Source organism: Ips typographus, linkage group LG2, assembly GCF_016097725.1.
Source record: "Ips typographus isolate SLU linkage group LG2, UJ_Ityp_2.0, whole genome shotgun sequence".
Classification (NCBI taxonomy): domain Eukaryota; kingdom Metazoa; phylum Arthropoda; class Insecta; order Coleoptera; family Curculionidae; genus Ips; species Ips typographus.
In genome coordinates, this window is record NC_138423.1 from 17,483,417 (window position 1) to 17,506,181 (window position 22,765).

The 22,765-nt window shown below is 32.7% G+C and overlaps 1 protein-coding gene across 1 annotated transcript in view; it reads left to right on the forward strand.

Annotated features, from left to right (window-relative positions):
• LOC145724047 (uncharacterized) overlaps positions 1–22,662 on the forward strand; it is a 61,692-nt gene extending 39,030 nt beyond the window's left edge. The window contains exons 3-14 of the mRNA XM_081972117.1: positions 12,055–12,094; positions 16,760–16,803; positions 16,868–17,062; positions 17,118–17,319; positions 17,380–19,203; positions 19,405–19,614; positions 20,028–20,184; positions 20,236–20,372; positions 20,432–20,620; positions 20,678–20,976; positions 21,132–21,314; positions 21,369–22,662. Of these exons, the coding sequence (XP_081828243.1) occupies positions 12,067–12,094; positions 16,760–16,803; positions 16,868–17,062; positions 17,118–17,319; positions 17,380–19,203; positions 19,405–19,614; positions 20,028–20,184; positions 20,236–20,372; positions 20,432–20,620; positions 20,678–20,976; positions 21,132–21,314; positions 21,369–21,806 (3,906 nt within the window). The 5' untranslated portion in view covers positions 12,055–12,066 and the 3' untranslated portion in view covers positions 21,807–22,662. The remainder of the gene's footprint in view (positions 1–12,054; positions 12,095–16,759; positions 16,804–16,867; positions 17,063–17,117; positions 17,320–17,379; positions 19,204–19,404; positions 19,615–20,027; positions 20,185–20,235; positions 20,373–20,431; positions 20,621–20,677; positions 20,977–21,131; positions 21,315–21,368) is intronic.
• The last annotated feature ends 103 nt before the right edge of the window (positions 22,663–22,765 follow it).

Here is a 22,765-nt window from a genome sequence, read left to right on the forward strand (position 1 = left end):
AAAGTGTAAATTTTTTGCGGAGAGTATTTCTTACTTAGGTTATGACATTAGCGAAAAAGGGTTACATAAATCAAAAAATAAACTAGAAGCGATTAGTAAAATTCCAGAACCACAAAATGTTAGTCAATTGAGATCTTTTATTGGAGCAATTAATTATTATAATAGATTCATACCTAACATTCCAACTCTTTTACATCCACTTTACGAGCTAATAAAAAAGGACGTTAAATGGAATTGGAGCAGGGAGTGTCAAGAATCATTTGTAAAAGTAAAAAACATTCTTATATCAGACACAGTTTTAGTACATTTCGATTCTGTATTACCTTTAGTACTCACAGTAGATGCTTCTGATTATGGAGTCGGTGCAGTACTATCACATATCTTTGAGAATGGTGTCGAAAGACCAATTTGCTTTGCTTCTAAGACGTTGACTGACCAACAGAAACGTTGGAGCCAAATTGATAAAGAATCCTTCGCTATTATTTTTGGAATTAAAAGATTCTACCAATATTTGTTTGGAAACAAATTTACATTAGTAACCGATAATAAAGCCTTAGTGACAATTTTTGGACCAAAAAAAGGAATTCCCACCATGGCAGCAAATAGATTACAAAGATATGCTTGTTTTTTAAGTGGTTTTAACTTTGACATTAAATATGTGCAGACAAAAAATAATATTGCCGATTTTCTTTCAAGATTACCAGTTCACATTGCTGAAGTTGAAAATGATGATAGCGATGCGCTTCAAATAAACTATTTGACTGAAGCTAGTGATTTAAATTTAAATTTATTAGATATTGAGCGTGCTTTACATAAAGACAATATTTTATCAAAAATAATTACATTTGTTAAGTCTGGATGGCCGAAACAAACCAAAGATTCAGCACTAAAACCATACTTTAGAAAAAAAGAGGAAATAAATATAGTAAACAATGTGTTGGTATGGGGTCATCGAGTTATAATTCCGGAATCATTCCAATCAAGAGTTTTAGAAATGTTACATAACACGCATATGGGTATTGTAAAAATGAAATCTCTGGCTCGGTCATATGTGTGGTGGCCAAACCTAAATAATGATATTGAAGGCATTAGTAAATCATGTAATATATGTCAGACTTTTCAACGTAATGTAAACACTGGAATACTCCAATCCTGGCCAATTGAAAATTATCCTTGGAATCGCATTCATATAGATTATATGGGTCCTATAAAGGGCAAATATTGCTTAATTGTGATTGATGCGTTTTCAAAATGGCTGGAGGTATTCCTAATGTCGAGGATTACGTCAGAGCAGACGATTGACAGGTTACGAGGATTGTTTTCAAGATACGGATTACCAAAAACTCTTTGTTCGGACAATGGTACACAGTTTACCTCTCATGAATTTAAAAATTTCTTGACACAAAACAATGTTACACACATAACTTCACCAACTTATCATGCTGCGTCAAACGGAGCAGCAGAGAATAGTGTAAAAACGGTAAAGAACTTCTTAATTAAGGAACTCAATACATGTAATAACGTTATAAACTTAAATCGTTCGTTAGATAGATTTTTAATGATGTATCGAATGACGGAACATTGTTCAACTGGTGAGTCACCTTCTCGTTTGTTTTTGGGTAGGCAGATTCGGTCTCGATTTGATTTAATTAGACCAGATAATGTTAATATACTACCGAAAAATACGTCGGAAGTGATTGATAACTTAAAAAAGTCGCAAGATCGAAACCAGAAATATTTTAAGGGGAAGAGAGAGGAGATATTCACGGTTGGACAATGTGTTTTCGCTAAAGATTATCGTAACATACAAAAACCGATTTGGACAATCTGTCATGTGATTAAAGTGTTGGGTAAAAACGTATATTTAGTGAAAGTGCATAAAAGTGATTTGACTTGGAAAAGACATCAAAATCAATTGCGACAATGTGAGACACACACCCAATCGGGATCGGTATCAGAGTCTGTAAGTGTCGTTGACGAGAGTCTAGAGTTAGATGAAAAGGCTGACGAGAGTGAAACCGTTCCATCGCGACAATCTTCATCGAACAACTCATCCGTTCGCACATCACTTCTTATACATAATCGACCTCAGAGAACTCGTAAATCACCAGACAGGTTAAGATACGACTAGCTATAAAAGAAATTGTCGAGAAACAAAATTGTTAATATGTAAATATGTAGTCCATAGGAATAAATAATAAGGGTAACAATTATTTTCGGTTATGTTTTATAATTAAGTAGGGGAGAGTGTGACGTAGTGTAAAGTCACCGAGTGTTCTGCGCTTGGACCTGAACGGTTTCGCGCATTGTGCCTCATGAAATGTAGTAGAGTAATGGCGTAAACCGAGAGGAATAAAAATGTTCTTCAGTATGAAACTCGAGTGTTAATTAACCAAAGATAAAGACATTACAGGTATCATACTCTGATGCACACAAAGTATACTTATACAGGAATGTTTTGAAAATTTGGCAAACACAAATCGAGCTACCATCACTTCAAGAAGTTGGATAAGTTTGTTATTTTGAATGAAGCACCCCATACAAGCTGTACTGTAGTGGCAAGTTACATATTCTAGTTCGACTGGACATTATTTTGTTGCCAAATTGTCAAAACTGTCCTATATACAACACTTTTGCTACTTGTATACCTAACTAAATCTAAAAAAGTGGAAGATTTTAACAGAAACGATAATAGCGTCAATCTCACACTAATTAAAAAAAATTAGCGGGTGAAATGTCGTGGTTTACATACTTTTAATGGGCCTTGATCTACATTCTACATTGTGTCATGTTCATTCAATGCAACGCAGACTGCATGCAAAGGATAACAACATTAGTTAGACGAGAGTAATTGCAAAGCGACCACCCGAAGATGTGTTTTCAAGGTCTTGGACAGCATCCACTTAACGAAGATCATTTTTGATACGGTTTCTTACATATAATGTGGTTTTGTTCAAGGTAGCCAACCAGATAAGGACTTAATAATCTTTTTCGTACAGCCTTAATTTGGTTGTAAACTTATTATTAGATTAAAAATCTGTTTTTACCGCCAGACCAGACTGGTTTTTAATTCTTTTTTTTACAAACCCATTTATTCCTTCTTTGTCAAGGATACATTTAATTAATAGCTTGAATCGATTGTTGCTTCCATCAGGTAATAAATTACTATGCTGATGTAACTGGTGATTCAAAAACAAGTAAAAACAAACCAAGTTAACTAAGGTGTCTCAACAATACAGGGTGTCCCACAACGAAAGAAATCGATCGAAGTTTTGAAGATGTGGTAAAGTCATGGGGTAAAGTCAGTATACCTAATCCAACTAAAATATTTTCAATGTTTTCACACTTTTTACTTTTACTGGAAGGAGCCTAACCTAACCTATCTATCTGCAACGGTTTTCGAGATATTAACGTTAGAAAAATGACACTTTTGAGATTTTGAAACGACATAGGTCCTAACCCGTATGAGATAGAGCAAAACGGTTTGCATGTTCCTAAATCTCAACTTTTTTATCTATTGCGTGGTCATATTGAAAAATTTGACAGGTTTCAATTATTTAAAATTTTATCAAATGAGAGATCTAGAAAGTTAAGATAAGTTTCTGTTTAAGATCTTTATTCTAGAAGCTATGACACTACAAAATCTAAAAATGCCATTGTCAATATTTCGAAAACGGTTGCATATAAGCATAGGTTCTGGTACATGAAAAATAAGTAAAAGTATTTAAAAATATAATAACATACAGGATGTTGCTACTTAATTCCGGTATGACCGGAGGCTACTTATGTTACCAAATTTTCAAAACTTTCTTATTATTATAATATAGTTTATTTTATAATGATCGATGTCTTTAGTCGTGGGACACTCTGTATAGTAAAGTGTATTCTTTTATTTAGTTTTAGGAACTGTTAAGTAGCATTGTTAACTATTGTTCTTTGTGTACTCCATGTAAAATGCACAAATTTGCCTCATTTTAAAAGGCATCGTATGGTTTTTGACATTACAATGATAAATCTAGCAGTGTCTGTGTGCTAAATGCTAATATTATGGCGTATAACGTGTTATTAATATTATTAATGTAATAAATATTATACCTATTACATTATGTCGTTAAATCTAATTATTTCACACTTCCTTATGAACACAGATGGTGCCAAATTAGACCAATAAGTTTCTCATATATATTTTATTGATTATTTAAAACAATTTATGTTTTCCTATAATTCAGAAAGATTTCTTTGTCAGGACATAATCTAAATAGTAGAGATTAATTATAAAATAAAATAATCAAATTGTTTTTAGAACGTTAAGATAATTTAATCCAGACATTACAGCGGATTGGCTACAAAATTATTAGCCTAGAATAAAGAAGGAATCGTAGCAAAAATAGGTTGTTGGTTGATGGAGCAGAATTAAGAAGGAAACCGAAGATTTATTATCTGGATAAACATTAACATATAACCATACAATCACAGAATATTTGGAATGATTTAACCGTAATTTATTTTATTTTTTCTGCCATCAGACTTAAAAAATACCACCTTTAAAGAATTGCCAAACCTTCCAGCCTTTGTCATATGTATTATATAAAAAAATCCTGTCAGTGTTATATCTGGGAAAATATGGTAGGAAACATATTATAGAGTGTCTATTACACTATAAAACCTGTAATCTGGATTTAACTCTGATTTGGGCTATTTGGTAGCATGAACAGTAAAATTTACAACACTTTTCCAAACTATAAAAACAGTTTGTGCATTCTTATTTCACAGAAATGCACATTTCTACAGTTATTTCTATTACATAATGGTCAAACAGCAAACTCATCATCATTGATGAGGTAACGATGCTATTTCTCGTGCCCCTGAAATCACCAGATCATCGATGAAGAACCGAGATAGACTTAAAACATGTTAATGTTTTAAGACATTAGCATAACATCAAGACCGTATAAATGCAAATGCAAAATTTACGGATTCTGATTGAATCACCCATTATCTCAAACGTGTTTTTAAGAACCTTGCAAATGTGGCTGATGATAGATTAATCAGTCTGAATGGCTGATGAATCCGAGTCCTCTGATTTGAATGGTTTATACTGCTAGGTTACAATAGATGGTAATACTTTGGTATATTAATGTTGTCTGTATTAATAATCGTGTATAAGAAGATTTATCTTGTGTATCTTATTACTGATTGCGTAACTTGAAAAATCTATTTTGCGGAATATTTAATTTTGTGTTCAAAATTCTTGTTAGTTAATGTTTGTCGACACTCTGAAAACTCGATCAATTTTGATATCAATTAGTCTGCTATCGATGAAGTAACAACAATAGTTCGGTAACACGTCCAATGCGGAAAATCATTGACTTAAATCGTCTAAGTTTGCTTATTCGTTATGTCGTCTTCAATTATTAGAGAATCAAATATTTTATAAGAGTGGGTTAAAACTAAATATTAGACTAATAGGAGATCACTCATGACTTTACATAACTCCCACCAACAGTTGTATTGTTACATAAAACTTAATATTTCTTGACGCAATTAACAGAACGAGTCCACAGGGAAAGATAATTTCTTAATTTTTTCTTGGTAATTTAGTCGTGAGCATATGTGTGTCACTGGTTTCGTGACGTCCAAAAGTTCAAAAGATAATAGCTGTACTAAAATTAATACCGTCATAACTCAGCATCGTTGAAAGAATGGCGTCAATGTTTGCTTATGACAAGTTCGTTAAGTAATAATCGCAAACGATCATCAATGAAAGATAAATGTCTCACTCAGTCAAGATAACGAGCGCTTAGCCCAGAACAATTTAAGTAATACGGCAAAACCCATCTATGCGCTTAAATGACGATCAGTGACCTTTCCATTAACAATAATTTTGAGTAAATAAAAGTATTGATTTATCTGACATTTACACGTTTTTGTTATACCAATTTAGGTATTTGCGGCAGAAGTGTGTGTCCCAAATTGTAAGCGCCTGGTTCTTTTAATTCATTAGAAGATGTAATTGAATTCTTAGTTTTCTATTACCTTCAACTTAAGATAAGTGTGTTTATTGAATGTAGTAATATATTGTGAAATGGTTTTCTAGTTAAATAATTTGGTTGTTAGTAGAGTGTTCAATTGTACAATAATAACAGATTTGAAAAACATCAAAAATAATATAAACCTGGACTTGCCAAATAAACATAATTAGTAAAGACATGCAACAAGAGAAAGGTAGTGAAGAAAGTGATATAAATTTACCGAATCTTGATCCAACTAATAACAAATTTGTCGAATTAGAACTTTTTTTTGACGACCCAGTTGCAAAGTTACTCGTGAGAAAACCGATAAACATTTCTTTATTCTCGCGTGCCGCTGTTGCGTAGGTGATTATTACAACACTAGAATAATTTATATTTTTTTCTGTGGTAAAAATAACGAAAATGTGTATCTGTTAAGAAGTTACCTGTTTTGTTCAACTTTGTAGTAATTGTAACTGGTCAAGTGGTGTCAAATCTGGAGATTGTGCTGGCCAGGGTGCAAGAACCGGTACAAATCATACCGTGTAATACATCATTGAAATTGCTATCAAAAGAGCTATCTAATACTGTATGTACTTTTTTTTTTCGATCCATATGATAAACAAAACGTTGTAATAGTTTTTATAGACACCATCTTGTAGAGCTTGAAAAGGTGCCATAAGAAAGTTGTTTTTTTATATGACTTGAAATAAGTTCAAAAATTCAAAAAATCACTTTTTTCTAAATACATAACTTAAAAATTAAACAAATACTTGATTTTTGAAAGCGCCATGTATATAGACCTCTAGTTGCGCAACTTTTTTATAATTTAACTGACTTCGTATCTCTTACCATTTCGGAGATCCCCATGTAACGCATCCTATACTTGGTCTAGTCTATACTCTTCTATCGTTTTGATGAAGGAAATCCATTTTTATTGTTATTTTTGGTGAACTGAATATTTATTGTTGAATGAATATTTAGAGAATGGTTTTATAAGAAAACCTCAAATAAAAATACATAATATTTAATTCTATTCACTGTTTTTATTTTCAAGAAAAAGCTAGCAAAAAACAACTATTTTAATCTTAAAGTGGTCAGATTTTGATTAAGTAAGAATTATTTGAAATTATTGTATACATATACCTTCACTATTATCCAAGATTAGAGACTATATCTCAAAAACGGTTAGAGATACAGGTTTAGTTAAATGAGATAGAAGTTGCGTAATCATGGCCTTAATAAGATGACCTTTATAAAACATCTATTTTTCTCAGCGTTTGAGATATTTGGGAAAAATTTAATTTTTTAATTTTACGTTCTAATTTTTTGTAACGCTAATACTGGACCACAATCAAAACTAAAGACACTTAGTATAGCCACTTTTAATGCTATTTAAACTGAACGAACCGACGTTTCGTTTTTGCAGAACCAAGTCGCTTTTTATAGGTATATTAACGTAAAAGTTGCAAAGTTAAACTTTTAAACCTAGTCAACTTTAACTACCACCAGTTTAAATGTCGACTTGACTTCAAAATATAAACTTGAAAAAAAAATATTTCAAATTACTTTTTCCACCTTTATTTCAACATTAATTTTAGCTTTAAAAACCCTCAAAGAATGCAATACTGGCAGTGTTAATTTAAAGCTAATTGATTTGATAAATAATTAAAAGTAATCATAATCTACCATTTAAAAACCAGACAAACTGTATTAAAGGAGTTCTTGAAACTTTACTTTCAAAACTACAAAAATATGTGAATTATTCAATATCACGATTTTTGGCACAAAGTTTTTCCAAAATTTTCCAGTGAGAGTCACAATTTATCACTGCGCCACTGTTGAAATCAAAAGTTCCATAAAAGTACCAATTTCTGCTCATTGCCAGTGACGGATCCAAGGAAAGGGCTGAAACAACCACCCATCTGCTGATGCAAGCACATAAATAAACAATTATCAAGAATTGTCTATTTGAAAAATAAAGGGTTATACAAAATATCATTTAATCATGTGTTGAGTACATAAAGGAGAACTTTTCTGACTTTAGCAATAGAATTAACTTCAAAATACAAAACAAAAATGAGGGTGCTTGTATACAATTATTCATATAAGGGGATACTTTTACCTCAGGATAATTTCTATAGAAATGGCAGAATTGATCAATGGTACCGTTTGATTTCTCGGTTTCTATGAAAATTATCATATAAGTGAAAGTACTGGTCTTTAGTTGTTTTTCTAAACGATGGCATTTTGTAATAGTCTAGTCAGGATTTTTACTTTTGTCATCTTGGTAAACAATATGTAGTAGAGACAAAGTAAAAAAATAACATTAAATAAGAAAACCTAATTGAGTTCAGTACTATCATTTAGGAGTTATATTTATAGTAAAATTAGGACAGAAACTTCGTCCAATTAATCAAAAGATATAACAGCATGCCTAATAGTAGGTGTCTAAACTACAAGAATATGAATCAATCATCTTAAAAAGAAACTTTACCAGAAGAAAATTTAGACTAGGCCAAATGTTAGCCGAAAGATAAAGACCGATTATATAACAAATCTGCCAACAGTTATAACCCAGAAACCAAAAAGGCAGATAAGTACTAATTTACATTGTCACTTTGACGATGAACCGAAACGAGACTGGCCTATGCACCAAAAGATCGTGATTTCATGGTTGGCTAAATAAATTATTGAGAGTTAAAGTTCAGGTGATAATAGCAGGTTGGGACTATGCAAGTTTATAAACCGTAGAATTATAAGCTTTTTTAGAAGGAACCAATGCGGAATGCTAAAAGATGAAATATGAATTTGAAATTTTTTTTTTAATGTGTGCTAAGGTCTAATTTAGAGATGTGAATACCCTCCATAGGGTTTCTGTCTGATTTTTTATTATTTTTATAGTTTTATTGTTTTTTATAAGATGGGACTAATTAAAATTTGCAACGCACAGACATTTATGTGCCACAGAGGGTATATGGCAAAAAAATGCGAAAAAAATAATACTGAGAAACAAATGTAACAAAAATCAACTAAGTTTATAATATAAAGATTATTACTTAAAATGTCTTAAGTTTAAGAGGCTAATCTTGGCTCAATTTTTCAAAAATTGACCCTTCTGTCTGTTAAATTAAATGATTTTGTGGGTAATTTCTTTTCAGCGTTTTATATTGACAAAAAAACGACTGACTTGAGTAGTGAAAAACGCAAAATGATTGTTCAACTATTATAAAACATAATGTGGTATGGAACTTTACTAGTTACAGATAGAAGTATAGGAACATAAACATTTTAAAACCCTTTAAGGCGTTAGCAAATACAATTAATCAATATGGTGGTTATGCATTCAGTAGTGCCTGCCTATCTAAACCTTAATTTACAATCCTTCTTGAACCCATTCGAGCACCAGGAAATACCTTCTGATTACTACATTTAATAAGGTGAACGATCGTGGTATACAGGGTGTCCCACGACGAAAGACCTCGATTGATATTGGAAAAAGTATAAATAGGAGAGTTTTGAAAATTTGGTAGGATACTGATGTGGGCATGCCCAATCCAACTAAAATATTTTCAAGATGGTTGCACTTCCGCTTATACCGGAAGTCGATCACAACTTTCTTATTTTAAATAGAACACCCTATATATTATTACATATTTGGATTCCTCACAAAATTCTGACCAACTTTTGTATAGAATGCCCTATGCCTATCTCTAGCCGTTTTCGAAATATTTGATATTTTTCCAAAAAAGTGACAGTTGCAACGCTCAACATATTTTTGTACTATGTTAAAACCGTATTTCATTTTGCAATGAAACTTTGGGTTATTGTAAATAAAGGATCGTTTTATTAAACTGAGGGTGCGTAACGACTCATTTGTATACAGGGTCGTCAAAAAAAAATCATAAACTTGCCACTAAAAAAAATGAAAAATCTCAAGTTTTTTAAATGGAAACCCCCATTTTTTATGACGGAATCATTTTGAGCATTAAAAATTACTATAAGTTTCAATTTACTTGCCTATACCTAAATCCAACCCATTTCGTTTTATTTGAGAATAAACACTTTTTTATTAGGCTGCATGCTCGGCTGCATGGTTGGAATTAGCTGGTACTCTAGTTGGCCATGCTTTTGACACACGGTGATATTGGAGAACTGCAAAGCATGTTATGTTGAGCGTTGCAACTGTCACTTTTTTGGAAAAACATCAAATATTTCGAAAACGGCTAGAGATAGGAATAGGGCATTGTACACAAAAGTTGGTTAGAAATTGCAATTTCTACATTTGTATTATTAAGGATTGGTTTTGTTTTAATAGCTTTTCTCTTCACAGATCCCGTATTCTTAAAATGTTCAATTATTTGCTTGACAGCTTTTGGTGATGGATTTCGTTTTTCTAGATAACGAGCGGCAAATACCTCACATGTTCTACTCACAACTTTATCACATTTTCCGTAAATAATAAACAGATTTAAGTAATCTTGGTTTGAATAACGTAACCGCGACGGCATATTTGCAGTTGTCAAAACACTCAAAACTAGTGTTATTAACATGCCCTGCAGGTCTCCATTATCACCGTGTGTCAAAATCATGACCAACTAGAACACCACATAAGCCCAACCGTGCAGCATAATAAAAAAATGTTTATTCTCAAATAAAACGAAATGGGTTGGATTTAGGTATAGGCAAGTAAATTGAAACTTATAGTAATTTTTAATGCTCAAAATGATTCCGTCATAAAAAATTGGGGTTTCCATTTAAAAAACTTGAGATTTTTCATTTTTTTTAGTGGCTAGTTTATGATTTTTTTTTGACGACCCTGTATACAAATGAGTCGTTACGCACCCTCAGTTTAATAAAACGATCCTTTATTTACAATAACCCAAAGTTTCATTGCAAAATGAAATACGGTTTTAACATAGTACAAAAATATGTTGAGCGTTGCAACTGTCACTTTTTTGGAAAAACATCAAATATTTCGAAAACGGCTAGAGATAGGCATAGGGCATTCTATACAAAAGTTGGTCAGAATTTTGTGAGGAATCCAAATATGTAATAATATATAGGGTGTTCTATTTAAAATAAGAAAGTTGTGATCGACTTCCGGTATAAGCGGAAGTGCAACCATCTTGAAAATATTTTAGTTGGATTGGGCATGCCCACATCAGTATCCTACCAAATTTTCAAAACTCTCCTATTTATACTTTTTCCAATATCAATCGAGGTCTTTCGTCGTGGGACACCCTGTATTTGTAGAAAATGACGAATGGTGCGATGACCCATGAACCATTTCTGATTGCAATTTAATAACTGCATCGTTTAACTTTCAGGCATACCTCGAGGGCGTATTACTACATAATGACAGGGTTTTTAATATAAATGGTAACGCAGAAGGTATACTTATGTTGCGGATGATAAATAATGTTTAGGCTCCTCGATTTTGGTACTAGGAAGTTGAATAGAACAATTAGGTTATTATTTCTCTTTTTTTAATAAACATGCAACTCAAATTATTGCTTAACAGCTGTAGGACCAAGGCAATTCGCGGGGAAACTATACCGACTATTTCCAAAAATGTGTAAAAGCCAAGACATGTAGATATGAGATCTGGGTTATTCTGTCATATTATTAAGACTCGGTCGTAAAATGAAACAAAGAAGTTCCCAGAATAGTAATTTTGGTATTCGCTTAATTGCTACATTTTGTTTTGAAAGTGGCAAAAGTCACGAGACAATAGCACATAAATAAGAAACAATTAATATAGAAGTGATATTTCATATTTTATCCTTTTTAAGGTTAAAATGGTGCAAGTAGTTCTTCAAAAACCGTCGAGCTACTGTGCTCTCTCTAACCAAGAGCAACTAAGAAACATTTCAATAAGAACTAATGACAACAATTATAATTTATGTTAGGATAATTATAATTTCACAATGACAATTTTAATATCAAACTTATTTACCAAGTGTCTGATGTTACATCAATATGCAACCTTCAAAAAGTATTATTGGAATAACATTTCTTAACACGTTTTTTTCTGTTTCAGATTTTTCCTACAATGGAGCTGTACCACATTATTAAACTAGGTAAGTGACGCAATGGGTTAAACAGTAGATTTTAAGTAGCCCAAAAAACAAGTTCAAATCATACTGTAAATGTCACATTAAAATACAATCTCTCAAGGACTATAGCGTATTGTAAACCTTTAATTAGATAGGTAATAAAAAGTTATACAGCTATGCTAATGTGATAAATTCAGCGGTAATCTGACATCTAAAATGCATACATGATGAATTGTAAAAAAAAACAATTGTGATATAAGTAGGTATTAATATTAATGGCATTGAAAAAAAGACCAGTTAACTATAGAATACAGAATAAGTAAACATGTTAATTACCTATTAAAAATATATTTTATCTATACCCATGTTCGACATTTAAATGTTAAAAAACTACTTGCAAACCCATAGATAGTCAGGTTATTTTTGGATGCTATTTTCACGTATTTTGTCATGATAAATTATTGTAATATTGTTCCTTTGTGCAAACAATTGCTTATAGCCATTTCAAATAACAAATGATTATGGGTTTTGCTAGTTAAGCTAAACCAAAGGTTGAACCAAAAAGCTTTAGAATAATTATTGTACATACATCAAAACTTTCAAATTCAAATTTTGCGGTATACAGCAGTACATACTTTATCAATTAAATTAAATCATCTGATATAATTCGCAATTATACTGCAACTGATATTCAAATTCCCCAATTATAAAACAGACACATACAAGATTAATGGATTATAAGAAAACACAAAGCACCATAATTTATCTCTACATTTTGGCTTAATTTTACTGCCAAGCAATCAGGTTGCAAACCGGAACAGTACCATGTTAATTGAAATTACTCTTTCGTAATAGTCGTTCTAACATAGGAAAAACAAAGCAACTCTTCTCCATAAAAATGTAAAAAAGCCTGAACTTGAACAGTGTCAAGGCGCTCTAGCATCTCATTTAGAGATGCGTTTAATTAGAAGATCAACACAAACAAAAATCGGTCATTGAAATGATACGCAATTAAGGTTATAATTGTTGTAGAAACAAAACCAGCTTCGAATTGTATAAGATTTAATCTTTGGCTTCGGTAATTTTGTTTAGCAAAAATTCCGTAAAGCTTGTTGTTTTACGTAATAAAAAAATTGATTATTCAACAAATTTTACAGAGATTCTTTCGTAAAAAAAATCAGATCTTCAATCTGCAATCGAACAAGTCATAGGTTTCACACGCCTCTAACGAGATGAAACAAAAGCAGTAGACTACGCAAACCTTTCTTCTTTCCATATTATCAATACTACGATCTGGTTTCGTGTGTTTGATTGAAGGAAGTCGTTGCAATTTCGTAATTGCTGAAAATTGGAAGAACTTTTGAGGTATGCCGCAAAAGTACAGCATTTGCGGAATACCAAAATTGTTTTACCATATACGGGAATTATTACATGAAAAATGCGCTTTCTTGATTACCAAAACTTTAGAGAATTCATCTTGTTGAAGCTATTGTTTGTCAGTCACGACTTTCCTTTTTTCTTTATTTGCATTTCTGCTTAATGACGTACATTGTTTATTATTTGGTATTTTAGGTTAAGTTAGATTAGAACAATTTTTGTACCGGGTTGGTCCGTAAATTTAGACAGCTTGTGGCGATTTGTGTATTTTTAAATATAGGGCTTCTTCTAGATCACCAGAAAATATTAATGAATAAAACAATAGACCATGACAAAAGTGAAAAAGAAAATACAATAAGTTTTTAATGGAACACCCTGTATATTATTTAATGAGTTGATAGACCGTTCCTTCTGATTCTAAAAATACAGTGCGTTTTTTTTAACGCGCAACATAGGATTTTACGTGTTAAATTTTTAAGCCCATGTTAGACCATTTTATTTTGGAACTGCAAGTCTATAACTTGACTGATGTGTCTTTAGTATCCTGAAGCTTAAGTAAGTCTACCAATTTGGTCTAAAAAGTGATTAAAAACTGGAAAAAAATCATTTTTTTTCGAAAAGATTTTATCGTTCCATACTCCCTGTATGCATTGTCGTTCCTTGTTGTTTTTATACTGGCAGGGCAGGTAGCAGGTAAAGTGACATATTTTGACTGCATCACGACCCGACATCTTTTGAACGTCAAAAGGGCATTTTATGATTGTTTGGAATACTGTTTGGCTTCAAACGGAGGTCACTTTGAACAATTCACTTATAAAAATACTTCTTTTGTTCTTAACTTTCTTGATATAAAGTTAATGATCACCCTGTTATACTTTCTACGCCAAATTTTACCTGCTACCTGCCGTGCCAGTATCAAAAACAACAAAGAACAACAATGCATACAGGGAGTATGAAACGATAAAACCTTTTCGAAAAAAGATGATTTTTTGCAAGCTTTTTAACACTTTTTAGGCCGAATTGGTAAACTTACTTAAGCTTCAGGGTACGAAACAGCCACCCGTCAGGGTTTATACTTGTAGTTCCAAAATAACATGGTCTAACATGGGCTTAAAAATTTAACACGTGAAATCCTATGTTGCGCGTTAAAAAAAACGCACTGTATATAATAAGTTGACATTTAATTTAGCCGTTTTTAAATTATTAATAAAAATTATGATTTTATTATTTTTAAAAATCAAAGGTTGGTGTCATGAATCATCAAAGAGATTAAACGTCATCAGTATTCGAGTTGATGGTCGGTATGCAGAGCAAATTTGACGTCACGATGACGTAGTTTAACAAAACAATATATTGACCAACTGTCAAATTACGTCATCGTAACCTTGGGTCCCTTAATAAGATAAAATGTCAACTTTAAACTTGAAAAGTCTGAAAATTACATTTAAACAGTTGAAAAAGTTAAAACTGTAAAAGTACGTCACTGGATGGTGGCAATTTAAATTTACAGCAGGCAACACTGTAAAGTTAAGTTGCAGCTTGTCAATAACAGTCACGTGACCCGAACAATGTCAACCTTAACATTGAAAGGTCTGTAAATTACATTTAAACAACTGGAACAGCTAAAATTGTAAAGACACGTCACGTGATCGTAGCTATATAAATTTGCAACAGGCAACACTGTAAAGTTAAGTTGCAGCTTGTCAACAACAGTCACGTGGCCAGGAGAATGTCAACTTTAACATTGAAAGGTTTGTAAATTACATTTAAACAACTGGAACAGCTGAAATTGTAAAAGCACGTCACGTGATCGTAGCAATAGAAATTTGCAGCAGGCAACACTGTAGTGTTAAGTTGCAGCTTGTCAACAACATTCATGTGCCCCGGAAATATCATCTTTACCTTTGAAAAGTCTGTAAAATACATTTAAACCGTTGGAAAAGCTAAAATTGTAAAAGCATGTCTTCTGAACATGACAATTTAAATTTGCAGTTGGCAACACTGTTAAGTTAAATTGACATCTGTCAACAACAGTCATGTGACCCGGAAAATGTCATCTTTACCCTTGAAAATTCTGTAAAATACATTTAAACGGTTGGAAAATCACGTCTTCTGATCGTGACAATTTAAATTTGCAGTTGGCAACACTGTTAAGTTAAATTGACATCTGTCAACAACGGTCATGTGACCCGGAAAATGTCATCTTTACCCTTGAAAAGTCTGTAAAATACATTTAAACAGTTGGAAAAGTTAAAACTGTAAAAACGCGTCACGTGATCGTGACAATTTAAATTTGCCGCTGGAAACACCGTAAAGTTAAAATGACACCTTTCAACAACAGTCATGTGACCCGAAAAACGTCGTCTTTAAAATTGAAATCATACAAATCCATGACAACTGTGATTTTAAAATACAATATAAATTAAACAAGATAAAATAATCAAAAAAATTTTTTGGTGATTTGGGAGAAATCCTATAACTTTTGTATTAACAGTTTTTGTGCAAAATTTAAGTCGCCACAAGCCTAAATATACGTACACAAAGATTAAATTTACACTAGAACATCGTATCTGCGTAATAAAACATATAAAAACTCCACAAACGGTTAAATTAATTAGTTTTTTAATTAAGATCAATTAGGAATTTTTGAAAGCTACCTCTCTTATTTTCATTATCTTTATTGAATATATTGACTCATCCCTTTCCTGAGATTCTTGCATTTGCCCTCGAATTGGTATTATTTTCATTCATAAAATAATTTTCAAGTAAACGACAGAATACATTTCCAAAAAAAATATCACTTCTACTAAGAAACAACAATAATGTCAACATTGGTTAAAAATGAGGTAAAAAAAACTCATAAACAAAGTATAAGATGCCAAATATCATACAACGGTAGACCGCATCTTCTTAAGCAACTCATCTATCCCTTGTTAATTTACAGTAATGACCGGAAATCCACTAGAATAGGTTTCTGACTGGCAATCGAGTTGATGAAACAAATCCAATTGTTTTACCGAAATATTTTAGCGGCTTTATTGCTCGTTACGAAATTAAGAACTTTAAGGCGAAATAAAGTGCGGTAGTTAAAGGTCGTTTAGATGTTATCTGGTCTTTATTATTTATTCCATCTCAAAACATTCATGCGAACGAGAAGGAGAAAGAGATGTACGAGTTTTCCCACTGTCATTATTTCAGTGTAGAACATTTTACGGCAATATAGGCTAAGTGAATATCAAGGAGTAATGTGTAAACGATAATTATTTCTCTTTAGTGGTTTGTTTTAGTATGACCGATTTTTTCTTGTTTCAGGCCTGGCATTTACCTTCTACGCAGCTTACTGTGTCCGGCCTCTGGTAACTAATCTTCAGCTGAGTAGATGATTCACAGTAATGTTGACTAATTTATAAAATGTTTCAGTTTGTATTCAGCTTAGAAACGGACAACGAAGTTGATAGTAGCAAAGACTCTGGATTTGAATACTATCAATATTTTCAAGGTGTTGACGGCAGACCGGGAGTAGATTTTCCAGTATACTCTTACATTCCCAAAACATCGTTCAGTTGTAAAGGAATTGAAACAGGGTACTATGCAGATCTGGAAACCCGTTGTCAGGTAAAAACCAGCGAATTAACAGCACATAAACTCAAATAATATTGTTAATAATCAGGTCTTCCATATATGTGAGGTGGGGAGAAAAATCTCGTTCCTGTGTCCCAACGGTACTATTTTCCAACAATCAGAACTGATATGTGAATGGTGGAACAAAGTGAACTGCACCAACTCTCCAAGTTTGTATGAAGAAAGCGCAGAACGCCTTCTCAATGACATAGCGAGACGCAAAGCTTCAAGAAGAGTAGGATTGCAAAACAGTAAGTACTAATAACTCCACTTAAAATCTGATAAATAATAATATATTTCTTTATATCAAGGTTCTAACTTTGGGGCTGTAATGCGGATGGAAGAAAGAGTCAGAAATGTAAACAACCACCAAAGGCAGCAGCATAATCAACGTACTAAAAATCACAGGATACCTGATAACAACGACATAGAACAGCAAATCGAGCAGGCAGAGTCCAATAACCGACATTTGGCAAACGCTCAAAATAGTATACAATCATCAGCTAAACTACAGAGGTACCAGAACCACAATTATGAAAGTCAGGACTCAAATTCAAGACAGCGAACAAAACAAAGCAAAAAAGATATTGACAAACAAACTGGAAACTACCTAAATACAAACTACAATGAGCCATCAAGAAGAGGTGGGAAAAAAGTTGAGAACAATGAGAAAAACAGTGTTAGTTTTGGTTCTAAAAACACGTACGACGAAAAACAAAATAAGGATAAGTTTGTAATTAAAGTGACTGAACCAGTTTCGCTAACCACTGTACCACCACGTAAAAAGTTTGCTTACGGATCAACCGTAAAAGACCTGTTTAATAGTTACGATGCTCGAGTGCCTTCAGGGTCACCCAATAGAGGAAATATAAAATTTAACAATGAGAGACAAAACAAAGACACTCCTACCACTTACTCTCCGCGTACCAAAAACTTTAAATTAAAAAATACAAACAATGACGATCACATAGAACTTCCTCCATTCCCTAAACATAAATCTGAACTCAATGAGTCAGTTCCCAAAGAAAATGGTAAACAGTTAAACAATATTGATTCTGGAGAAACCCAAGTCACGCAAGAAACTGCATCTTTTGCTAAAAATACTTATAATTCTTTAAATGATGTGTCATCTAAAACCTTCTCCACCCCCTACCCCAACCACAGAACTACCTATTCTGAAGTAAAAGACCTTATACATCTCCAAGCCCCCAAAAAGTTATCTATTCAGTCTATTACACCTCATTTGGTCACAACACAGCCAATTAACAATGGAAAACCTTTCATAGGAAGTAGAGTTGGTACTACATTGTTGCCAAATCAAATTACAACCCAATCTAAATACACCTATTTACCTACCACCTCCAAACCTACTATAATATTTGGAGTTATCAGACACTCGACGACCGAAGAATCACCTTATGGTCCTCCAATAATTACTACTGAAAGAACCTTCTTACCAACCGAATATTCAACTCCAGTAACAAACGCCCTGCCAACTGAACTGTTCAATGTCGGTAACACTGATAATACCCTTAAACCCAATGTGTTCCCCGATATTACAAGTACTACAATTGAACCTACCAATGTTAAAGTACCTGAACAAGGATCGTTGAATGTAGGAATTGATTCAACTAAGTTGCCAGTAAATGAACCTCCTTTCGTTAAAAAGACAGTACCATTATTGTATCCTTCAAACCCAAGCACAGAGAAAATAATAGATCACGCAACTGTTTACGGATCTTATTCAACCACTACACCAAGAGCTGCAACCCCGTACAGTCCTACAGTACCTACAGTCACTCCAAGCTCTCTGGTATACGGACAAAAAACTACGTATTCTAAAGCAGCAAACTCGCTTAATAACGCTGTACCCATACGGTTTGATAAGGGAAAAGACAAAATATCCATCCATCTGTCTAGAAATTTAGGGGGTCAAACTAGATCTAGTGCACAACCATTTCTACAGAATCAAGCTCCAAATTTGAGGGTGGGGGCTGTGCTCCGAGTGGCTAATGAAGGAAGTCCAGCGAGTCAATTCTATGAAGCAATTACGAAACCATATAGAGTAAAATCCAAACTTGAAAAACCTAGACCGTTTTCGAAGAGTCTTAAATTTGATAACCTAAATGAAAAAGGTATGTATTAGACAATACTTTGATACAGTAGATAGTCAAAAGATCAGTCGAAAGTTTAGATTTACACCACAAGACTATTCGTGCAGTTTTGTAAAAATGTATGCTTATAGTAAAAGCATTGCAAAAATAATCCTAAATTTGGTTACTTTGCCTTAACAATTTAATTTCCAAACGAAACTTATTTTATTCTATGTTTACCAGCAGGTGGAAATACTGAAATAACTTCAGATTTTCCAAGTTACCAGACTTCCAGTGCCAGACCGTTTACTTTTAGCGATCCGACTTCGCCAACTCCGTTTGTAAATTCCCAAACCACCACCAAACTTGACGTTTACAATAATATCGATAACATGATTGGAATTCTCCAGGAGATTGCTAATTATAATGCTCAAAAGGAAAAAGCTGCTCAAGGTAGGTTTCAGTTTGATTGGTTGGGTAGAAAATAACAAAATGTGGTAGTTATAACCTATAGGATAATTTAAAAAAATAATCTTGCAGATATATACGTGTGTAATAAATAATGGGATTATACTGGAATTGCATACCCTGTTAGGAATTTATAAATTGATTTACAGACCGATTAATCTCACTCATATACCTAATTTGATTATGCTGGATGAGATTGCGTTAGGCAAATAAATGATTTGGTTAGTGGCATTTAAAGTTTACCATTGAACCACCGTTTTCTACGATCATCTCATAAATTAGAAGCTTTATATTATACGCATATTTGTACTTACAAAGTTGATTTGCCATGAGATTTAAATAGTCATAATTTCATAAATAATATTATTTGGAATTATTATTCATCTTTTGATTTTCAGGTTTAGCAATTCCACCATCAGTAAGTCCCCAAACTCTACATTCTCTCGCTCAATACTTTGCAAACGAGGTGCAGATTAATAAAACAGTCAGTGAAAATTTGGAAGAAGATGATAAAGATCGACTGACCACATTACTAACAGCCATGACAGTTCATGGGTAAATTATATAAAACTGAAAGCTACAACGTAGTTAAACTGGTATTTACAGGTACAATAATCTATTTCAAGCTGACCCAAGTAAAAATACCACCGACACTCCTGAAACAACCACCGTATCTGTGGAATCTAAAAGTGGAGTAGAAGAGCAAACAAGCGCCAAAGTTGCTACTACAACAAGTGAAAAAAGTAAACCTCCCACTTTACACTATCAATTCTACTATACTGTATTGTAAAATTATTAATAGGTGAAAGTACAACAGATGACTCCGACCTTCTAGCTACAACATCCCTTCCGGAACTCAGAGAATTAGCCAAAAACTTCTCGTTAGCACTCTCTAGTTACCTAAACGACCCTGAAACGTTCAAAAAGAGTTTAGAAGGCCTGAGACCTACTGAACCGCCTCCACTTGAAGGAAACGATAATATTGAATCTAGTAAACTATTTAGTAACTCCCAAAATGAATAACATACTAATGATAAAACAATTTCAGGTACAAGTGAAGATGAATTACTAAACTTCTCAGATGCAGACATTAAACCGAGTAGTCCAGCGTTGCCCTCTCCTACTTGGGGCTATATTTTAGCTACAGAAGGATTAAAAGGAAACAGTCAAGATGAAGTAAAGAATTCCTTGCAACCAGATCTCCACACAGCAGATTCGCAATCGTTTGTGCCGAGGTTTAACAATTTACAAGTGGATGAAAAGCCTAAGTATGGTTCGACTGATTTGCCGCCTAACCATTGGACATCTAGCACTACGGCTACTAAATTATGGCAGAAAGCTTTATCGGTTAGTATGGAAATGATAGAAGTTTGTCCTTGTGATGGCTAAATGAAAATAGTATTATTGTAACTTTTAAAATGAAGCAACTCTAAGCTTTCAGACTTGAAGTACTCTATTTCACTTAAGTCATTTAAAATTCATTTTTATATCTGTATTCTCAGGTAAATCCTGCAGTGGTAAACGACAACTTAGAAATTACAACGTCCCTTCCACTTCAAAACCAAGAACCAACAACAGAATCGGAACTATTCAACACAGAAGTCATCTCAGACATAGTTAAACCCCATTCAGAGATAACCTACGATTTGAGGGAATTGCCACCAGTTTCATTAAACTCCACCCAGGTAATGACGTGTTATAAACAAAATTAACAAAATTACTAACAAATTATTTTACAGGTTCATGGTATTCTTATCGACTTTGTTAACCACACTAAATCAGACGAACACAACCGTTTAAACAGAATACTCAAAAAGCTGAATACATCCGAACAAGAGTTTTTGTCCAGAATGAAGGAAATCGAGTCAAATCCCTTAACCAAACGGTTAATTTTACTTCTAATCAGCGAGTGTGGTGCAAATGTCACCAAAGATTTGGGCATTTCAGCTAGTAATCTTCAACAAAATTTCTTAAGTGAAATAGCTAAACCAGAATTTGGTAGTAGAATTAATAAAGCAGCGGAGCCTAGGAATATTGAAGTTGCAAATGTAGCTGAAAATCACTCACTTAGACAGTTAGTGCATTCGGATTTGAGTGATGAAGAACAAGATACTCGAGCGCTACATTTGTTGAACAGTTTATACGCGATTGCGTCCAGGTTTGGCAAAAGGCGATAGCCTATTGGTGCATAGTGGATTTGAATTTTGATATTTAAATTAATTTTTATAAAATTTTGACACTACAACAAATATCTTAAACCAAGTCACTAATGACACAGTATTTTCAATTCCTATTTGAGTAATGTCATTATTAATTTATCTTAAAAAATATTTATTTTAGATATGATTATCTTGAAAAATAATTAAAATTTTTACAGTTTAAAATTTTATTCCTATGGCTCAAATTTGCAACAAACAAGAAATAGAAGAAAACTAGTATTTGATCAGAAGGTATTTGCTATATTAAGTAGGATTGCGTGATCTTAGCTATATTTACGTTAAATAATGACTTTAAAGAAGAAATATGAACTATTCATTTTAAGATAAGCAGTTTAAAAAAAAAACTTTATTTCTTCATACTAATTAATTAGTGAGTTCATATTTTACCTTCTTCCATTAATTACCAATAATATAGGTATATTAAATTTGTATGCATGAGTAGAATAGCAATATTTACAGTTAATGTGTGGTTTAGCTTTAAATCGCTTATTTCCTGCTACCAAGAGAAGATTACAAAGTTTGAATGAATATATTGTTTAGTTACTCTGATCGCTTATTTAATTGCAAGTATAAAATGGCACTCACACAATCAATATATTATTTAATATCTAACAATATTATTGATCGTGTTACTATAATAATAATCGTGAAAGTAAAGTGGTTCGAATAAAAATAGTTATCTTCTGAAGCCTGCTTTAGATATTAAATAAATATGTGTATCCTATTATATGTGTTACTTTAAAATGTATATAGGCCAGATATTGCAAGCGTATGTAAATATAGTTGTAAATACTAATAAACTTTAAAGAGTAAATGTTGTGTTTTAGATTTCATTTTATTACGGTTTTTATTTAAGAGATCGTTAAGTTTTCGTGACTTACTTTACATGTATTTCTTATGGTTGGTTCAATTTTACG